General features: G+C 45.7%; 1 protein-coding gene across 1 annotated transcript in view; it reads right to left on the bottom strand.

Moving 5' to 3' along the window:
• LOC119383011 (serine/threonine-protein phosphatase with EF-hands 2) overlaps nt 1-20677 on the bottom strand; it is a 236173-nt gene that overhangs the window by 8272 nt on the left and 207224 nt on the right. Inside the window, exons 11-14 of the mRNA XM_037650970.2 lie at nt 16090-16235; nt 10066-10172; nt 2851-3017; nt 667-751 (exon numbers count right to left, since the gene is read on the bottom strand). Coding sequence (XP_037506898.1) covers nt 667-751; nt 2851-3017; nt 10066-10172; nt 16090-16235 — 505 coding nt within the window. The remainder of the gene's footprint in view (nt 1-666; nt 752-2850; nt 3018-10065; nt 10173-16089; nt 16236-20677) is intronic.

Genomic DNA, 20677 nt, shown 5'->3' with positions numbered 1-20677 from the left:
ACAGTTCCCGCAAGTTAAAGGGATGCTTAAGTGAAACAATAAATTAGTTTATACTGACAAAGTATACTCTGAAAACTCTAGTGTTGTTAATTTCACCATCATATGTTTATTAATCGACGAGAAAAATCAATGTCAAAAGTTTCTCTTTTAAATTTCTCGTCGAAATCTCGGATGATGACATCACGGATTTCAAAGTTCTCTTTTTCAGTATTTTGGGCCCATTGGCACAACGAAATTTCCCGAAACTTTGTACGTTAAGTGTCTGGTTCCCTCAGAAGACAATGTAATTCATTTTTACCGATTAAGAGCTACGTAGGCTGTAGTAGAGGCCGTCAAAATTTATGACGACTGGTGCAGAAACATCAAGGTGGCTTTGCCAACCGCATTTTCTTTCTGCGCGTCTTCTCACTTACGAATTGTCTTCTCACTGCAAGCGTGGTGTTTTTGTATTCTGAAAGAGTAATTTACTGATGTGATAAAATCGTTTTTCTCCTTAGTGTCCCTTTAATGCGTCGGCAGCTTCGCAGTGGTTTTATTGCGTTCGTTTGCACTACTGTTATTGCGTGTGCACTTAGATCACACTTAGGAGCCTGTCAGGCCTTCGCTACCGTCCCAACATGGTTGCTCCTTCAGACAATACGCTAAATGATTTGCCAGTCAACTTACCGGAGCCATCTTTGTCCATAATCCTAAATATTGTTTCCAAGCTGTCTTTGTTTCTGTACAGTGACTCGAGAAAGGTAGGGCCATTCTGCAAATGAACAGAGGATCTTTCGTTAGAATAGTTTTAGTCTCGTCCTGCGTTCAATACAGAAACCTCAGCGCTGAACACGTTGCCGTTCAAGTAATGGCGCAGCTTCGCTGTCTCACTACTAGCTTCGCTTCGCACTATTATCTTTCAAAAGTTATCTGGTAAAAACATACAGCTTTGGCAACACTGCATATGGTAAGAGTGTTGCATCACTGTCTATGCAAATGTCTTCGAAAGAGTTCCGAGCACATGGAGAACATTAAGCTTGGCCTAAAATACGAGCATAGTTGCAGAAATAGTGCTTTATTAGGACTATAGGCTTTCGAAACAAACTAGCTCTCCCACAGGGCACATTGTTCACATTGACAACATATATAACAAAGCCAGTAAAAAAAAGAGAGCAATTTTGTTTAAAGTTACAGCCAGTGAATGTGAATATTTTTACTAAGTCTCCCAAATATGGCAACCTCCCTGGTGCTATCAGCATCTCGGATAACTGCCATACTCGAATGGCATCGTTGACAATTTAGTGGTAACAACATAAGCGGCGAAATAACAAGAAGCTGTGAAGTCAACCACCCGGAGTTAACGTCTGTGCCATGCAGCTTATACCACACTGTATCTACTATTTACCTTTTCACATTACCTGTAGCAACCTCAAGTGATGCAAACGAACAAATGCCTACATATGTCACGCTCAAGGCTGGTGTTCTTTTGAACATCGCTATACGACAAGTGCCACATTGTGTGTCTGCATCATATTCGACTAAAAAACAGGCATGGGCGAATAATCGAGCGCTTCGAACATTCCAACCAGCATCACAGCATTCGAATTCGTTCCGACGCGAATCTAAATTATTCAATATTTCGAAAAGTTCGAAATATAACCCCCTGAAAAGATGGTTTCACTCCGACGTGGAAATGCAGTGCCGTGAAACCACCTCTTCAGTAAAAGCATTGCCGCGAAGTCATACTTCAAGGTCAAATGTATGTACATATTACCTACACCTTGATTAATTTTTTTGTGAAGTATGAAAGCGTGTTATACGGACTTGTATGAACTAAGTAGAGCAAATTTTAAAAGGTAACATATTTTGCAGCTTATAACTTGCGCCCTCTTACTTTTCAAATGTTGAAAATATTGTGCAAGTTAGTTGGGTAATGACAAAAATGCAAATTTTTATTTACAATATGTGATGCAGACTATTCCATTCGGAATTCTTCGACCAAATCATTGTTCGCTTCGAACCTCAAATTTATATCCCTATTGAAACACTGTTACAGACACCGCATTGTTATTCGGGTGCGTTTCTCTGGGTACTAAGGCCTCATCAAACGCGAAAATTGATCGGCGTCCGGCGTCAGCATGCCACGTCGGCGGCGTCAACACGAGTGATGGAACAATCACGTGATGACGTCACCACATCACGTCATCAGCAAGTCACAGGTCGCCATACTTTGTGACGTCATCATGACGTCACTGTAACTTCAGATGACCTGACGTCGCATGGTGACGCGACTGCATGACATCATTGCTTGGTCAAAGGTGGGCCGATCCCGGAGGCAGTGCAAAGCAAGGTGAGGTGCAAAAAGCTTACAACAGCTCCGATCCCGGAGGCAATTGCAAAACCACATTGGTTGCAGAAAGCGTTCGGAGGGGGGCGCGGGAGGTTCAATACATCTATTTAGAAGAAAAAGAAGGAGAAGATGGCTTTCGCCTTCGAGTCGAGTCGACCGAGGCGGATGCATAACAGACCCTATGAGTTTTTGTTCCTCTCCCAGGTAGGCGCCGTATAGAAGTTCACCCCTCCCCACCTTTACTTTCACCGTTGTTGTTAGTAAACTTTATTTAGGTCCAGACACCGTATCATCCAGGGTCGTAGGCGGAGGGGGGTTTCAACCCCCCCCCCCTCCGAAATTTTGCATGTGTAGATATACACGCACACGTACAAACGCACGCAGGAACATACATAAGGTATGGTTGAATTCCCCCCCCCCCCCCAAAAAAAAAAAAAAATCTGGCTACGCCCCTGGTATCATCGCATTCTTCTACGTATGTTATAAGAAGCGTTGCGAACCACCGCAAGCGCATATCTCACCTGAGTGAGCTTGTTGGTGAGCGCGTACTCATCGAAGGTGGACTCATAGAGGATGCCTCCGGTGACGGGGTCGCACTGCGCGATCTTGGGGCACAGTATGCGCCATGTGACGTGCAGGCCCACCACGTTCTCCATCACCGTGCACCAGTCCGACAGGCTCACTTGACCTGCGAGACAACATGCGGTTTAAAGGGACTCTATGGTGAAACAATGAATGAGTTTAGACTGATAAATGATACTCTGTAAACTCTAGTGTCGTTAATTTCACTACCATAGGTTTACTAACAGATGAGAAAATCAGTCAAAATTTTCTCTTTTAAATTTCCCGCCGAAATCTTCGATTGTGACGTCACGGTTTCAAAATGCTTTTTTTTTTTCGTACTTCGGCCAAGTTGGCTCAACAAAATTTCCTGGAACTTGGCATGTTAAGTCTCTGGCTCCCCCAGAAGACAGTGTACTTCATTTTTAGCGATTAGGGACTACGTAGGCCCTAGTAAAGGCCGCTAAAATCGATGACGTCACGGCGACTGGTGCGGGAACTGCAAGTTGGTGTCACCACCCGCACTTTCCTTTAGCGCTTTTTCTCGCTTACCAAGCGCCTGGTGTTTTTGGTATCGTGAAAGAGTAATATACCAATACGAGGAACATTGTTTTTCTCGTTAGTGTCCCTTATGACGCACGTTCGCGAGCGAGCAAGATTTGAGGGCGTTTAGAGTCCCGTCTTCTGTGCGACGTAAGGGCACATTACAGAACCCCAAGTGGTAGAAATTATCTGGAGCCCTCCACTATGGCGTCTCTCACAGCGTAGGTTGCTTTGGGACGTTGAACTACATAAACGAACCACCGGGACCGAGCGCTTACACAAGGGCTGCGCCACTTCCTTCATCACGAACGACTTCTATATCGTACTGCATCACCTGAGGAAATGACTGACAGAAAAAAAAAGGAAATCTACACAGAGTATATAATTTGGGCGTCGTATAAACTATGGGTAAGCGTAGTTTTACCGTAGGAAAGTCCACAGTGCTATGATATCGAAACGCATGCTTGGCATGCGTTTCGATGTTATCATCACGTTACCAGTATATGACTATCATGAAATATTTCAACAAACCCTTCATACAAATTGTTCTCCCTTAGCAGTTTTTTTTTAATCGCCGGTACAGCGCATTCTTATGGCTCACATATATTCGCATTCTGCAAGCGTGGACGCGTAGCCTGGTCGGAACACACTCGCCTTGGATCGTGGGGCCGTAGGCTCAAGCCCCAGGAGCGCCGACAAAAATTTTTATGCATTGATTTCATTATAGCGATTCGTCTTACGTGACAGAGGAGCGGGTGGACGGCTGAACACACAGTTTTCTCGTTCATTCGGCATAGAAATGCCTACACAGTCTCAATATTCAGTAATACGTTGTAGGTTTATATGCGGTTGCGATTGAACTACCTTCAGTGTGTGCTTGTTTTTCACTCTGTAAATTGCACAACTATGCAGTAAATCGACGAACGGTACCCGAATGTCCTCAACGTAACGAATGTGTGTGATAATGAGCACAGTTCATTTAATAAAGCAGACCTCTCCACACCTCATTTCTTGATGTTTCCGGTCTGTTGCGCCTGCTTGGGTAGTCGTCATGTACTTCAGCAGGAGCCTTTCGAGCTAAATGTCCCCCTAGCCCCGGGCCCCTCTCGCACGCATTTGCTTCACTGCAATAGATATCGAAACGCAATCGAAACAAGAGTAGAACGCGATAGTGTAATCGGACCGTGATCGTATCGCCTTCCCAATCACTAGCCTAGCTTCGCTTCTCGGTGGAGACCTAAACCGCGCCGTAAACAAAGCCAAAGTGCGGACGCCCTCCGGCTAAAATATCCATGCATGCGGCGCGACGAAACACGGCCACACGGCGGGGCGATGCCGTTTAAAAGCGCGCCCCGTGTGCCCTTTGCGCCATCTCGCGGGTGATAAGCCGATGAAGAACCTCCAATATGTGCGCGCCACCAACGTTAGATGGTGTATATAAATAGCTCGCCGTTAGCATGTTAAAGAATGCATGCGTGGTGGCTGAGCGGCTCATCGCGTCACGGAGCGAGAGGTCGCAGGCTCGAATCCCGGTACCACTCGAAGCGAAGATTTTTTTATTATATCTTTATTTGCATGTACCTCGAATTTTCGCTCACGGACAGCGCTGATTTTTCGCTCACAACCAAAGACGCCGCCGCCGCCGACACTAATTTCTGGGAAACAAGCTCTTTAGCGCTCTCGCTTTAAAAGTTGAGGCCATTATCACCCATGGGCCTTTTGTCAGACGCATTCCCTCCAGTGGTCACGACATGATGTTGGCTTCCCAACAACGCAGTTTTGGGTCGTTTCAGAGATTTGTGGAACAAAAAATACGCATAGTGTGGCCATCGCTGCCAGGTGTGACGTCAGACAAAAGTTTAGCCTTATTATAGGTGATAAGGGCCTCAAAACTTTTTCGACTGCTTTTCGACGTCTAGTGCGGTGAAGCAAACGCATCAGAGGCACCTTCAGTTCTCAAGGTGTTCACAGTAATGCCATCGCTGCAAGGTGTGACGTCCAGGGGCGTAGCCAAGGGGGGGTGGGGGGTGGGGGGGTCAAACCCCCCTGAAATTTTTCAGTTTTGCTTGCGTATATATACACGCACACATACAAACGCACGCACGAACATACATGAAGTATGGTTGAACCCCCCCTCCCCCCGAAAAAAAATTTTCTGGCTACGCCCCTGGTGACGTCAGACAAAAGTTGAGCCTTATCATAGGTGATAAGGGCCTCAACTTTTTCGACTGCTTTTCGACGTCTAGTGCGGTGAAGCAAACGCATCAGGGGCACCTTCAGCTCGCAAGGTGTTCATAGCAGTGCCATCGCTGCAAGGTGTGACGCCAGAGAAAAGTTGAGCCTTATCACTGGTGATAAGGGCCTAAACTTTTTCGACTGCTTTTCGGCACCTAGTGCGGTGAAGCAAACACATCAGGGGAACCTATAGGTCAGAAGTGTCCTATTTAAATAGACAAGAATTGACCCAGCAAGCGCACCAAACCGGATACATCAAGAAATGAGGTATGGAGAGGTTGCTTTATTAAAGAAACTGTGTTCATTATTGCATACATTCCTTACGCTGAGGAAATTCAGGTGCGACTTGTCGTTTCACTGCATAGTTGTGATCTTCATAGCCTGAGCAAAAAGCACGTATTCGAGGCAGTTTAAATGCAAATATGTATGAGCAGAATAGTCAATTATGAGGGTTTAAATGCGTAAGCATTTTTATGCCGACTCAACAACAAAAACTGTGTGTTCAGCCGTCCGTTGGCTCTTCTATCACGTAGGACGAATGGCTACAATGAAACAAATGTATAATATTTTCTTTGAGGGAGCTGCTGTGTTTCGAACGTACGACCTCACGCTCCGAAAGCGGGTGTCTTACCGATCCAGCTACCCGCCCACGCTTGCAGATTGTGAATACAGCTGAACCACATGAAGCGTTGAACCGGCGATACAAAAAAAAAATGTAAAAGGAAAACACTTGTTCTTGATATATTTCGTTATCGTGGAATCAACGCCCTCTCTAGGAGAACATGTGAAATAAGTGAATAAAACAAAATAAATTTTGACGGTGCTGCTGGGTTTCGAACCTACGGCCTCAGTCGCCGAAAGCGGGTGTCTTACCGATCAAGCTACCCGACCACGTATGCACAATGTGAATATAGCTGAAGCATATGAATTTCAGTGTCGTACTTACGATACAAAAAAAAAAAGTGTAAAAGGAAGGCACTTGTTTTATTGATGTATTTTGTTATCGTTGAATCAACGCCCTCTCTAGGAAATCATGTGAAATAAGTCAATAACAGAAACTAAAATTTGACGGCGCTGCTGGGTTTCGAACCTACGGCCTCACGCTCCGAAGGCGAGTGTCTTGCTGACCAGGCTACATGCCAACGCCTGCACAATATGAAGCAAATGAATGTGTACTGCTGCCGACAAAAAAAAAATATATGTAAAAGGAAAACACTTGCTTTGTTGATATGGCGATCTTGGAATCAACACCATCTCTAGAAGAACGTGCATAATAATGAATGAAAGAAAACAAACTTTAACGGCACTTTTGGTAGCACCAACTTGAGGAACATGTAAAATCGAAGTGGAGCATTGTAACCTCCGGAAAATTCTGACTTTGCGGAAATTGATTGTAAAACAGGCGTTTCAACGATCGCGGGATAAGCTTTTTTGGTTGTGCCGTTCAAGCCGCTGACGATCACGCTAGAAAGAAGAAGAAAGACGCGATACCGATGCGGCCAGAAAATAAAGTTTCAGGCAAAACCGCAACCATAGACATTCCTGCGGTTAAAATCGACGCTTTCGCATTACTTAGACAACTGCGAAAGGAGATAATGCGTGGATTGTTTCTTACAGGCCGGCACACCGGTGCTCGGGACCTGCGGCTGCGAATGGCGCGTGGTGCTGATGTAAAGTACAAACGCTTTGCGTATATGACCTCTTACCTGAGTACTCTGCCCTTCAGTTATTTGAAAAGACATTTCGTCAAGCCTTTCACCTGCAGTGAGCTACAGTCATGATCCTCCTCTTTCTTCCTTCTCAGCTGATAGTTCACCTTTTTTCTTCTCGTTGGTTAGGCCTTGTAACTCAAGGACCGTGTTTCTTTCTTTGCTTTCCCGGTGACTTCGCAATATATCATCGTTACAATGCGCACGACGCTGTTTTGAGCGGAGCAGCGGTGATCACCTAGCTTTACATCAAGACCATCTATACAGGCCTGTGCAACTGCACAGCCACGACACTGTCGAGGGTCGGAGATGATGACAGCGGCCCTCGCCTAGCCTATCGACCACGTGTTGCAGTTCGACGAGCTGAGTGCGCTCGCAAGCGCTCTTCTCCGTGCAGTTGTGTACAAAAGAACTCGCCGGTAACGACGTCTGGACACTTATTTATATAGCACCGGCATGAAACGGCGTCCAGCACGCGAACCTAACATTTAGACATTCGGTGAATGCTCCTGCTGTGCACCGTGAGCGTCGATCCTTATCTTGACCATGGAGCATAATACACGCTTACTATACAAGAGGTGGACCGGCGCTGCAGCTTAACCTGCCTTGACCACGAATGCGTATACGCTTGTCGCTTCTCTTTATTGTCGTTTTATATATTGAAGCGAAGCATTCTATGTAAGTCCTCCCAGTCTTTGCTGAACGTAGCTGGTGATGTTTTATCAAACAGCGTGCCCGCGTAGCGTAAGAATATTTAAGATAACAGAAAGCTGAGCCAGTTTGGTAGGGGTTAATGTTTAAGACGGGGGTTCATGTTAAGAGGCGCTAGGCACGCGCGGATGAGTTTTTCTGCCTGCTTTCCTTTCCGCCGCTGTGCGCCTTTCACTGGCGTAAATATTGGGGGGGGGGGGGGGTGAGGGGGAAGGGGGCCCTGACCCCCCTTGTGTTCAGGCTTGGGGGGGGGGGGGGACGCCCCTTGCAAGTGTCTCCCTCCTGAGATTTATTTTTCAAACATCATTTTTCAATTGCTTGACAGTGAAGTATAGCGCTCTTAGCTTTTTTAACGCTGGTTTATTTCGTAGTGCGTGTGTACCTGTGTTCAATTCTCTTCAGCTGTGCAAAGATGTATTGAAATTGTAACTGCCATTCGACCGGTTTTCAAGAACACGCAATAGCACAATATAATTACGTGAGGTGTGAACCCATGCTCGTTTCTTAATTGTTTTTTTTTAAATTTTATTTGAAACCATGATTTTAAATTTTATATAATTAAAAGTAAAACCTACATTTATAAAAAACAAAATGGCCGCCGTGGCCAGGAGTGTGTCCCCCCTGTGTGGTTTTTCTGGATTTACGTCACTGGCCGCCTTTTCAGTTGGTAGTCTACTCTTGTATTGTCCCGACTCTGTTGTGTCCGTGTTTCCACGCCCACAGTCTTTTAACAAGGATATTTGTTGCAGTGGGCATATTTAGGTGGCGTTGTAGTTTGTAGTTTCAGTGCGTAGGGAACAGAATCGTTGACCAGCATAGGCGTGCGCAGGGTTCCCCTTCAAGGGGGGGGGGGTTCATCGCGGCGCCCCCCCCCCCCTATTAAGTCAATGTATGGGGCGTTTGTGGTGTCCTGATCTCTTTCTTGTGTCCGTGTTTGCACGCCCTGTCTCTTTTTAGTATGGGGCAAACTTTGCGTCCCCTCTTCTTATGTGACTAGGGGGGGGGGGGCAGCCCCACTTGCCCTCCCCGACCCTACTGCGCACGCCTATGTTGACCAGCACATCTGTGTAGAGTCATTCCACGTCAAACATCCCAGCCATTTTGGCGACCATCTCAGATGTATTCGAAAAAAAAAATCGTGCTGATTGATTGCATTGAAAACAGTGAATTGATAGCATGTCTCGGAGAGGAAAAAATTTTTTGGTCACGTGGGAGCCATCTGAATTTCCCAGAATGTCGTCCAAGTTTTGTTTGTAAGAAAATTTATTTTGAGAGTATAGTTTCTTGTTTAAATGCCAAATTTGGTTTATGTATTAAGGAAATGCGTTTGTGTCAGGTGTTCGAAGCTCAGTAATATTACTGCAATTTTTCTGCCATATACGCCTCCAGAAATCTCGCCGCAATGTTTTATGTTCGCATTTTTTTCATTGCAATATTGCGCCAAGTATGCATATCTGAGTAATGAATAGTTACGTTACGCAAGGTATATTTTGCGTTAAAGATATTTTCAGACCACAGAATTTCTAAGCTTTACGAGAAAAAGATATCACTGCTTTCAGGAAATCATCATTTTGGTCCACATTGAGACGCAATTTACACTACGTGGTGCTGGGACGTTTGGCGTGGAATGACCATGTACTGAAAAGCCGGTGGATACCCAGCGATACTGTGAATTGAGTCCTCTATCTCCCGCAATGGAGGCGAACGCTCTGCCACTTGTCCACCGCTCCCGTTTTGATAATGATTGTGGTTAGAGGCAAGAAAAAATGCTCATAACTGCAACCCATAAGAAAGATGGCTTCTCCTTTCCCCTCTCTTCTTTCCCTCGTCCAAATTTATCAAATTTTATCGCGCCGCGGCCCGCTTTATTTTACTGCACGGAACAGTTATCGCGGCTTGAGCGCGCATGATTTAAATGAATCGCAGTGAGGCATACTTGTAGGATACTCAGTGACACGAGGTAAAGTTTCTGAGCACCTTTTCCTTCTGGATCGTGCTTTTGGAACTCGGCCCGTAGTGGCGTCTGGCAGGCGTAGATGTGCTGCTTGAGCTCCCTGAGAGCGCTGTGCTCGATGTAGCCGCTCCTGCAACGGGTCACGTGAAATTTTCCAAAGTAGTTGCACTATTCACAAAGCATGGAATACATAGGGAAAAAAAAAAACACACCACAGGAGGAAGATTCAGGTGATAATATTGAAATTTATCCAAAAATATTGGCATCTAGATAGCATAATTATTAATTAAGAGTGAGCGAACAGAATAACCGAGGATATATCGAACGGTAGGCACGATTTAGTCAACAATTAGTACCATGGGCATTACATGAACTGGCTGATAGGCGAATGCCCAACTGTGTTTATTTAGCCGGGAAATTATCTTAGAGCGTCATGTAACCTACTGTAGGATAGTGGGAAGCTGTCCCTACGAGGAGGGACGAAACTAATAAAAAGTGAAAACAACGGGAGCCGCCTTACGGAACGGAACCACATTACGGAACGCAACGGCTCGTCGGCATGCTCATGTATGGCGGGATACAGCGTCCCCAGCAAGCCCCAACAGTCCTTCTTTTAAAGACGATAGTCTTTCTTGGGATACTTAAACGGAGAAATTTTGGCCTGTCTGTCTGTCCTGTTTGTCGGCGCGTCACTCGATTCAGTCACTCGACCAAAGTTGAACCACTTGCCCAAGGGCCAGCCATCTTGAACGGCTGACTAGGTTCATACTTGTGTACATTGTCGATCAAAAAGCAAAGATTACGCATATCTGAGGCGCAACATCACTAGTAAGTATTAGGTGGTGTGTTCCTTTAATAGAAAATGCATACATACGTAATTCTAAAGACCCTAGTTTCTTAAGCTGCGCTGAAAATGCGACTGCACTGAAACTTGCCTTCCTCCGTGCCCTCTGCACGAGCTCATTGTTGTGTTTCGGTTTCGGTTCTGTATTGCACTGTACGAATGCCATGGGGCGCCGCTCTGGCATTCTTGTTTTACCCAGGCGACGTGTAAATAAAAGAGCGTGTGGAGAGTACTCGTTGAGTGCGGACGTTTCTTCTGCTTCAGCGCTTCGCGCGAAACCGCGTGTTCGGGCTGGCTGGCGTCTCCGCCGGTCTTCGCCTGCTGCTGCGCCGGGACTACCAGCCCGCAACACAGCACTCATGTTTCCCGACGTATTGCCAGATGGCGTCTATATCTCACGCAGCGCCTCTTCTATCGTCTTTAGACGACATTTGCAACGAAGCACGCAGATACGCGGCCATTTTTTTTTTAGTGTGTGTGTTCCCCTTTGTGCACGTGTGCTTCAGCACGACGCAACCAGCTGCACCCTTTTTTGTTCAGAACAAAAATTAAACGATTCAGAATACGACCAGTACGGCGTACTCTCCCATGGGAGAGCCCTAAAGCTGTCCCGACGTAGCACTCACGACACACTACTAACAACGTCACTATTTCGTATACAGTGCAGGAACTCGCAACTGCCCGTAAATATTTAGAACCACATCATCATCATCATCATCAGCCTGTCTACGCCCACTGCAGGGCAAAGGCCTCTCCCATGTTCTGCCAATCAACCCGGTCCTGTGCTTTCTGCTGCCACGTTATACCTACAAACTTCTTAATCTCATCTACCCACCTAATTTTCTGTCTCCCCCCCCCCACGCGTTTGCCATCTCTTGGAATCCAGTCAGTTACCCTTAATGACCACCGGTTATCCTGCCGACGTGCTACGTGCCCGGCCCATATCCATTTCTTCTTCTTGATTTCAGCTATGATGTCCTTAACCCCCGTTTGTTCCCTGACCCACTCTGCTCTCTTCCTGTCTCTTAAGGTTACACCTATCATTTTCCTTTCCATTGCTCGCTGCGTCGTCCTCAATTTAAGTTGAACCCTCTTTGTAAGTCTCCAGGTTTCTGCTCCGTAGGTAAGTACCGGTAAGATGCAGCTGTTATATACCTTCCTCTTGAGGGATAGTGGTAGATTACCATTCATGATTTGATAATGCTTGCTGAATGAGCTCCATCCCATCCTTATTCTTCTGGTTATTTCACTCACATGGTTCGGCTCCGCGGTTACTACCTGTCCTAAGTAGACGTACTCGTTTTACAACTTCCAGTGTCTCGCCACCTATCGCAAAGCGCTGTACTCTGCCAAGATTGTTCCACACAGGGGCGGATTATCCAGGGTTCAAAGGGTTCAAATGAACCGGGCCCTCCGGTTTTAGGGGGCCCCCCAAGGGCCAGAAAAAATGGCCGACTTCGTTGTTTTGTTCGAAAAAGTTTAACCCTCCTGGTGGATTCCCCTGATAGAAACAGATTGTCTATTTCAATAATCAATATACATGCTTCTAAGAGGTTGTTCGTTGCATAACGTGCATAATCTTGAAGTCAGCTCACAGTTCTGCAGTCTGTGGTAAAAACCTTTTACTCGCCCAAGACCATGCATCGTGTAGAGGGAAGGAGCTGATCCAGCGGATGGACACATAGAGCAGCCTGACGAGGATTTTAGCAGCTACGGTCCAACACGCAATGCGAAGGCGCATAGAGAGTGGTTCCTGTTTGAAATATCGTTTAATGCGCTGAATGAAAATAACCGGTATGAAGCTGACGCATAGGTATGCTATAGTATGCTTTCATTATAGTGTAAACAACGTACCATGAAATATTTGTATGGTACGGAACTTCCTGATTATGACAGGACTCCGAAGGAGTAATGGTTCGATTCTTCGCTTCTGGCATTGCCGTTCTGTCTTAATTCCTGCTTGATGGTTATATAGGGAAACTTAAGAGACCATCACTTGGTAAAGGTTGTGCGCAGGAAATATCTACAACATATATCCACTATCTCGCCGCCAGCAGACCCTCACCGCGATTGCTTGAGCGTTGTGGTGGGGGTCTTCAACTGACCATCACTTTTGAACTTCTTGTAACACTTTTGAACTTCTAATTCGTGAAAAGCTTGAAGGTTCTTGCCCTGATGTCCATGTGGCTCTTATAATTTTTTTTTTGCTTAATGGTCACAAATTGCGCTGGTGAACGATCATTCAGCAAACTGAAATTGATCAAAAACAGGCTTCGATCAACGATGACCGACAGCCGCCTCAGTGATTTGTCACTGCTGAGCGTAGAGACGGAGGTACTTAGGAGGGTAAATGTTGAAGAGCTGATCAACCAACTGTCTCAGCAAAAGACACGAAAACGCTTGTAGAAACGTACATACCTTCTTTCTCTACTTAAAAGAATAATGAAAACAGAGAACATGTTAATAGGTATACACGCCCCATTTCAAGGTTGCATTTTTGCGAAAGAGTTCACCAATTTTGTACACTGTTGTTTAAGAAGAAATATTTCGTAAAAATATCAAGATATTCCGCATTTAAACGCAGAAAAGATGTGTGCAATGAATGTGTTTCCTTCTCCTATAGCCCTATGAAAGTGAATATTGCCGGCAAAAATGTAACTCTATTACATGTTTAAAAGCGACCGATTTGTGCATAAATGAAAATATGCATGTGTGGTCGTTTTTCGAGTCTTATTAAAAACGTTTTTGTGAAAGTTCTACACGGATCTCATTTTTTATAGGCGCCACCTTTTCCGAAAGATTTGGCCCACCCCCTTCCCATATTGAAGATATTTTAATTTTAAACCATCTGTATTACTTGTTGTGATCAGTAGGCATATACAATATGCATAATAGCACTATATCGAAATGCTGCCTTAGAAGAGCTTAAATGTGTGTTGTTGTATGAAATCAAAAGTAGCTAGACGATTGGTAGCGTATTTACTGTAAGTACGTGCGAACAGTTTCTGAAAAAGGCCCACCTGTCAACTTCGGCAGTGCTCGCACGCAGGCAACCAAAGCGTGCGCTACCGAATCAGTGAACCCGAAGCAGATAGATGAAGCTATTTTTCACAAAGGCGCTCCCTGATTTTCGAGGGAAGATGTCCTCTCTTGAAATAAGGGTAAACAACGCTATAGGTTAAGACGAATGGAAGAAACACACACGGCGCTTGGACTGCATTCCTTCTTTTCGTCTTAACTTCTCGCAGAGTTTAGTCTTCTTTCAGTATGATCCAAGGAACCAGACAAATCTTAATGCTGTCCATGTGTCTTCGTCTCCTGATATAGTTAATTATTACGATAACAATCTCTCCACGTGCTCCGCAAGAAAGAAAACGCCCAGGTGATATTACACACTCCGGAGAGGCTTAGAATAAATATGGCTTGTGTTCTTTGCAGCTAAATCTAAAAATCGTCAAGTCTCAAGCATGACCAGATGACAAAGTGGGAAAGAAAGGGGGCGGGGCGAGGGGGAAGGGGCCCCCCTTAATTTTTTGAACCGGGCCCTCCGCACATTTAATCCGGCCCTGGTTCCACATTACTTTAGTTTTATGCATATTAATTTTCAGACCTACTCTTCTACTTTCCGTATCCAGTTCAGTAATCATGAGCTGTAATTCGTCTCCCTCGTTACTCATCAATGCAACGTCATCAGCGAATCGCAGGTTACTGAGATACTCTCCATTAACTCTTATCCCTAATTCTTCCCAATCTAGGGCCCTGAAAACCTCCTGTAAACACGCGGTGAATAGCATTGGAGAGATCGTGTCTCCCTGCCGTACGCCCTTCTTTATTGGGATTCTGTCGCTTTCTTTATGGAGGACTATAGTGGCTGTGTATCCGCTGTAGATTTCTTCCATTATGTTTATATAGGCTTCGTCGATACCCTGATTCCGCAGTGCCTGCATGACTGCTGATGTCTCCACCGAATCAAATGCCTTCTCGTAATCTATGAAGGCTATGTATAGGGGTTGGTTGTATTCCGCGCATTTCTCTATCACCTGATTGATAGTATGAATTAGAGGTGTGCACGGGCTCCGGGTAGCCCGAAATCCCGAGCCCGACCCGGCCCGCGGGCCGGGCTCGGGCGGCCCGATGTATTTTCACCTCGGGCCCGGGCCGGGCTCGGGCTACTTGGAGTTTTATCGGGCCGGGCTCGAACCCGGCGCAAAGCCCGACTCAAGCCCGAAATATAGAGAATGAGCGGGAATTGTTTTCCAGCACGCATACAGCGCCTTTTCCGCGACCGCCCTTTACCGCTTTTCCTTTCCATTCGCTACTTTAAACAAAAAGAGAGCAGGTAAAGCACTGCCTCTGATGCATTCCGACAAACAGAGAAGTAACACCACCTGAGCTAGTGACGGCGCCACGCGACTATTCGCGTTAGATTTAAGGCCAAATCCCATATGAGTGAAAATGCACGCGACAGCGACCCGACGTATCTATAGATCGCCTTCGTGCAAGCTGACGCTTGCATGGGCGTACCCCATACACGTGACGGCTTTGGCGAGCGAACTCTATTGTCGCTGTCATGAGGCCGTCTGCTTGTAGTTTGTAATCTGTCTAATAGAGACTGTTCGTCGTGTGTCGTTTGATCATACTTGATATGCTCAATAAAATTCCATATTACCAGAAAACGATGTTTTGTTTTCGCAGCCAACCTTCAAAAAAGCCGGGCCGGGCCGGGCCGGGCCGGGCGGGCTCGCAGCCCTTTGCCGTCGGGCTCGGGCGGGCCTTCAACAAAGTCAGCGGGCCCGGGCCGGGCTCGGGCTAGGAAGTACGGCCCGTGCACAGCTCTAGTATGAATATAGTCTATTGTTGAGAAGCCTGTACCACATACCACATTAGTACAAGGTATGTACCACATACCACATACCATACCACATTAGTACATTAGCCTGTACCAGATTAGTGCAAGGTATGTACCACATACCTTGCACTAATTTTTGCGCGCTATTTGAACGCTGTTTCGTCAGTAAGATTTACTTTGAAACGCATAGAAAAGCTAGGTATGTTACCTAAATGCATGGAGCATACTTCTTTCATTTGGCACATACACGTCTTGACTACAGGAGAAAATGCTTAAGTTTTCTTTGAAAACTTGGGTGCCAAAATACAGGTTTTCTAGAATACATGCGCTGCTGCAGCAATGCGGATTACATACCTCTGCTGGATGGTGGCCTTCCTCGTCTGCGCCGTGCTGACGTACATGACTGTGTGCGGGACCAGCTTGGGGCCAACTAGCTTGACGTAGGCACCGCGGTTGCTGCCGATGTCGTAGTAGTTGGACGCTGAGAAGATAGTCAGCACCTGCAATCAAGTGCGTGCCGTGACGGAACTTTGCCGTGCCGCCTGTGGTTACGAGTGACTTTTACTAAACTTGCAATGGTTCTCAAATTTGGGGTCCGCGAAGCCATTTTTGGCGGGCCACAAAATCATAAAAAAAGCAAAGAAAAAGAAACGCGTTTTTTGGAGGCACACTATGTCCCGTGACAGTAGCCCCTTCGGATTTTTTGTATGCTTCACCGCATAACACGTCCGCATCGTGGCGGTGCTGATTCATGTTTCCCCTTCTCCATGAGATGGCTTTAAAGCTTTTGTTGCAGTTTTTCACGACATATGCACGCGAGCATACATTTTCTAGGCTTGCATATTTGTAGAGAAAACATAGCGAGAAACAGCTTGAATGTGGCTGCAGACCGAACAACTTATCGACAAGCTGTTGAGATCGAATTGGCGTGGCAAGTTTGACAATTTTTCGCCAGGGAGAAACAAAAGGCACCTATTTCACGCTACATGTTCTGTTGATTTATTATCCCCCCCCCTTTTTTTTTTCTCTCACTGCAAGGCGTCCCTCATTACTTGCACCAGTTCACAAGGGTCCCCAAAACATCCATAGCTGAGAACCACAGTACTAAAGCATACTTATTTCGCATAGGAATGTTGGGCACTTCCAGATGTGACTCTTGCAACTGTGACGAGACGATAGAACACTTACTGTGTTTTTTTTTTTTTGTGATCACTATGCCACCGAACGCGACGCTATTCGCACTATGTTACACCGACTGGACGAAAGACCGTTTGCAGAGAAAAAGATCCTCGGACCATGGCCCTACACGTCGGAGCCCAGCAAAGCGACGCGCGCGCTGCTAAAGTTTTTAATATCGGCCGGGCTAAGCGATCGCTTGTAGGCCTCCAGTGGACAATCCCACACGTTTCTCGCCGATAGCGTTTTCCCATCCCTTCTTTTTTTAATCCCCTCCTCCAGTGTAGGGTTGCAAATCGTGCGCGCGTCTGGTTAACCTCATTGTCTTTCCTTCCTTTCCTCCAACTCCGCCTCCTCCTTTTGAGACAATGACCCGATACAGTCAAGCGCCGACCTTTATAACTGAATTGCTTGGGACCATCAATATACCCTGTTATACAGATTACTTCGTTGTAAAGGTCGCGGCACGATAACGCGCGCAATACGGACTGTACGCGAGAAGTTATTCGTTGTATAGGTAATTTCGTTGTAGATGTACTCGGCACAACCACTGAAATGAGACTGAATGAAGACTACGGTCTGTATTATGAGGCATGCCGCAGGGAAGCGTTCGGCCGTAATTTTGACCAGCTTGGTGTTATGACGTGCGTCCGGTGCATAGAATACGATAGTTTTAAATGCGTAGGCATTTCTAAGCCGAGTGGACGAGAACTACGGGCATTACTTGTTAGAGAAATCAAAATTCATTCCAGACTACTTTAATTATCTCGCTAAATAGATTCTCAATGAAATACTTTACGGTAAGCGCGTAGCAATTTACTGAAGGTGGCCAGTGAGTGTGCCACGCGTATTGACTTGGAGCTAATTTTCATAGTGACAGCAGTTATGAAAAAAAAAAAAGTAGTTGTCAAGGTTTGAGAGGAAGTGTATTGAAGTTCTTGTCATATTTAGGTCTAAAGGCATAAAAAGGCCCTTTTCCTCTGAAGCAAATAGAACATTCATGCATTTTTAGCAAAGGTTGACGGCCACTATACTGAAACTGGTTTTGTACTCAAAATTAGTTCCAAATGGATGTTCCTTGTAAGTTAACTGACTACAATGCGGAACTATATCCTCTTGAGTAATTATTTTAAACGTGGAACACCGAAGTTTTATTAACTACCGAATTACGCATTTTACTTCCACCATCACGAGGGGTAACTCTGCGTCTTAAGACTTCACATGCGACGACGTCTACGGCGGCAGAACTCGCGGCTCTGCGCAGCGCACTAGAATTTATTGATACTGAAAGCCCAAGTAAATGGGCTGTGTTTTCCGACTCAAAACCGGCGTTACAGTGCCTGCGGTCATTTCTCCGGCGCAGATGTCGCGAACAGTTGACGTATGAAGCCGCGAAACTTCACCACCACGTAATACAAAGAGGCCAAGATATTGACTTTCAGTGGTTACCTGGCCGTTGCGGTATCAGTGGAAATGATTCCGCAGATAACGCAAACATCATTCCAATTCCGCTTTCAAGGACAGGCGCTGAGAGGCAGATTTGACTAGAGTTACTGTATACTCTAGATTTGACAACTGGCCCGCAGTCTCACACTGACGGAGTGGAACGCACCAAGCATAACACACACCAGACTACATCAACTGAACCCTTCACTGCAACTCCGACCTCTATCCGGCCTTCATCGATGCGAAGCTTCGCTTCTCTATCGCCTTTGGTTGGGAGTTGCTTTCACGAAGGCATATACAACGTTAATCGGAATGACTGACAGTGCGGCATGCGATGTTTGCTGCACCGAAGAAAACATTGAACACTTGCTATGCCTCTGTCCTCGATTCGCCTCGGAGAGACAAGAACTTTCCAACTTAGAATAACAGAGAGCTGAGCTAGTTGGTAAGTATTCATTCTAAAAAGACAGGGCGTGCAAACACGGACACAACGAACTGCGGCAACTGGATGATCGGCCACTTTCCGTGCAGGTGCTACTACAGCACCGTCCGCATCTCTCGACGGCCCACAAGGCCGCGAAGGCACTCTTGTGCTTTTTGAGGACGACGGGCTTGTGCGAACGCCTCTGACTTGTGGTGCAGTCCCGCACGCTGCACTGAATTCACTGTCTTTTCTCTTTTCGTCTTCTTCTCTCCCTCTCCCCCCCTCTCTCTCCTCTTTCTATTCCCCTTCCCCCAGTGTAGGGTAGCCAACCGGAAGTTTTTCTGGTAAACCTCGCTCCCTTTCTGTTTCCTGTTTCCTTAAATCCACCTTCAAATAATGTCCATCTCTTCGAAAAAAATCCAGCTCGAAGGCTTAAATTGTGCTAGGTGGTAGAGACAATCCGTAATAGAGTTGGGTATGATATCAAAACAAATAGACATATGATATTAAAGCGCATGTTAAAATTGTGATGTTGTGGCGTTCAGTAGTGATTCTGAGATAAGCGCTAGTTAGAAGACATGATATTTAGAAGTACGTCTACAAAATATTCAACGGAATGTTCTATGCCCGTACTAGTTATGCCATTACTTCGCCACAGCTTCCTTGTGGTCGGTCGATATTGCTCCCTAATAATATGCTCGCCGTAATCATTGGGCGACGCTAGGTCTTGTGTACACGAATGGCTTCATCGCAAAACAGCAGTTTTTGCGAATATGGGCCCTGTGCTGGGTGCAGTTTATAAGCAAGTCCTTCCGGGAAAAAAATAGCAGGTTAGAATAGCGATACATTCCGCCGCAATAACTACATGTTTGCGCAGCTGTGGCTCTGCACAACCATAAATTATACTACCGATGGTCATAACTTAGCGTGTAGTCGCCGATAAAAAAAAAAGACAAAGAAAAGCGCGCGCGCGCGCTAGGGTCACGTAGGAATTCACTACGTTTTCTCTGCAGGCACAACAACCAAGTATTTGCGCAGACATTCATTAACATGAATCGTTATCGCAATTGTCATTATCTCGTTACGTTCTTATCAGTTCCGGCATCTGTAGTCACAAGGAAAAAAATGCTTTTACTTTGGAGTTTTTCGTCATAACGAATTCCAAAGCCATTGCTTCAAGGGACACCAAAGAGAAAAGCGATTTTTCTCGTATCAGTACATCAGTCTTTCGCAATACCAGCATCACCACGATTGCCACGAGAAGACGCTTGGTAAGCGATAAAACGCGCAAAAAGGAATTACGAGGAGCGACGCCACATTAAAATTCCAACACCAATCGCCGTGACGTCATAGATTTTGGCGGAGTCTCCTAAGGCCTACGTAGTTGCGAATCAGTAAAAAAAGAAGCACATTGTCCTCTGAGGGGGGCCAGAGGTTTAACATACGAAGTTTTAGGAAATTTCGTTGAGCCAATGTCACCAACATGCGAAAAATACAGTTTGAAATCCGTGACATCACCCGCGGAGGTTTCAGCGCGAAATTTAAAAATGTAGCTTTGACCTCGGTTTTCTCCTCTATTACTAAATTTATGAGGTTAAATTAGCGATATTAGAGTTTTCAGACTGCACTTTATCAATATAAACCGATTCATTGTTTCGCTTTGCTGTCCCTTTAAGCTGCACACATTATTAGCTTTTTGAATCTTCGTAAGCCTTTGCAAATTGCGAAGGCAACGTTACACACTACGCGTTAATGTGCAGTCAGCGTCGAAAGTTTAGAGAACACGACACACGAGAAAAAAACTGAATATTGGCGCTGCTTCGGCAGGCAGCCTTGAAATTAAATTTCCAGCCTCTTCTGAAACGCTCTCACGACATGTACTGTGCAGTTCGACCG

This window comes from Rhipicephalus sanguineus, chromosome 2, assembly GCF_013339695.2.
Source record: "Rhipicephalus sanguineus isolate Rsan-2018 chromosome 2, BIME_Rsan_1.4, whole genome shotgun sequence".
NCBI lineage: Eukaryota > Metazoa > Arthropoda > Arachnida > Ixodida > Ixodidae > Rhipicephalus > Rhipicephalus sanguineus.
Note: the sequence above shows the minus strand (reverse complement) of the source record. Positions and strands in the feature narration are given on the sequence as shown.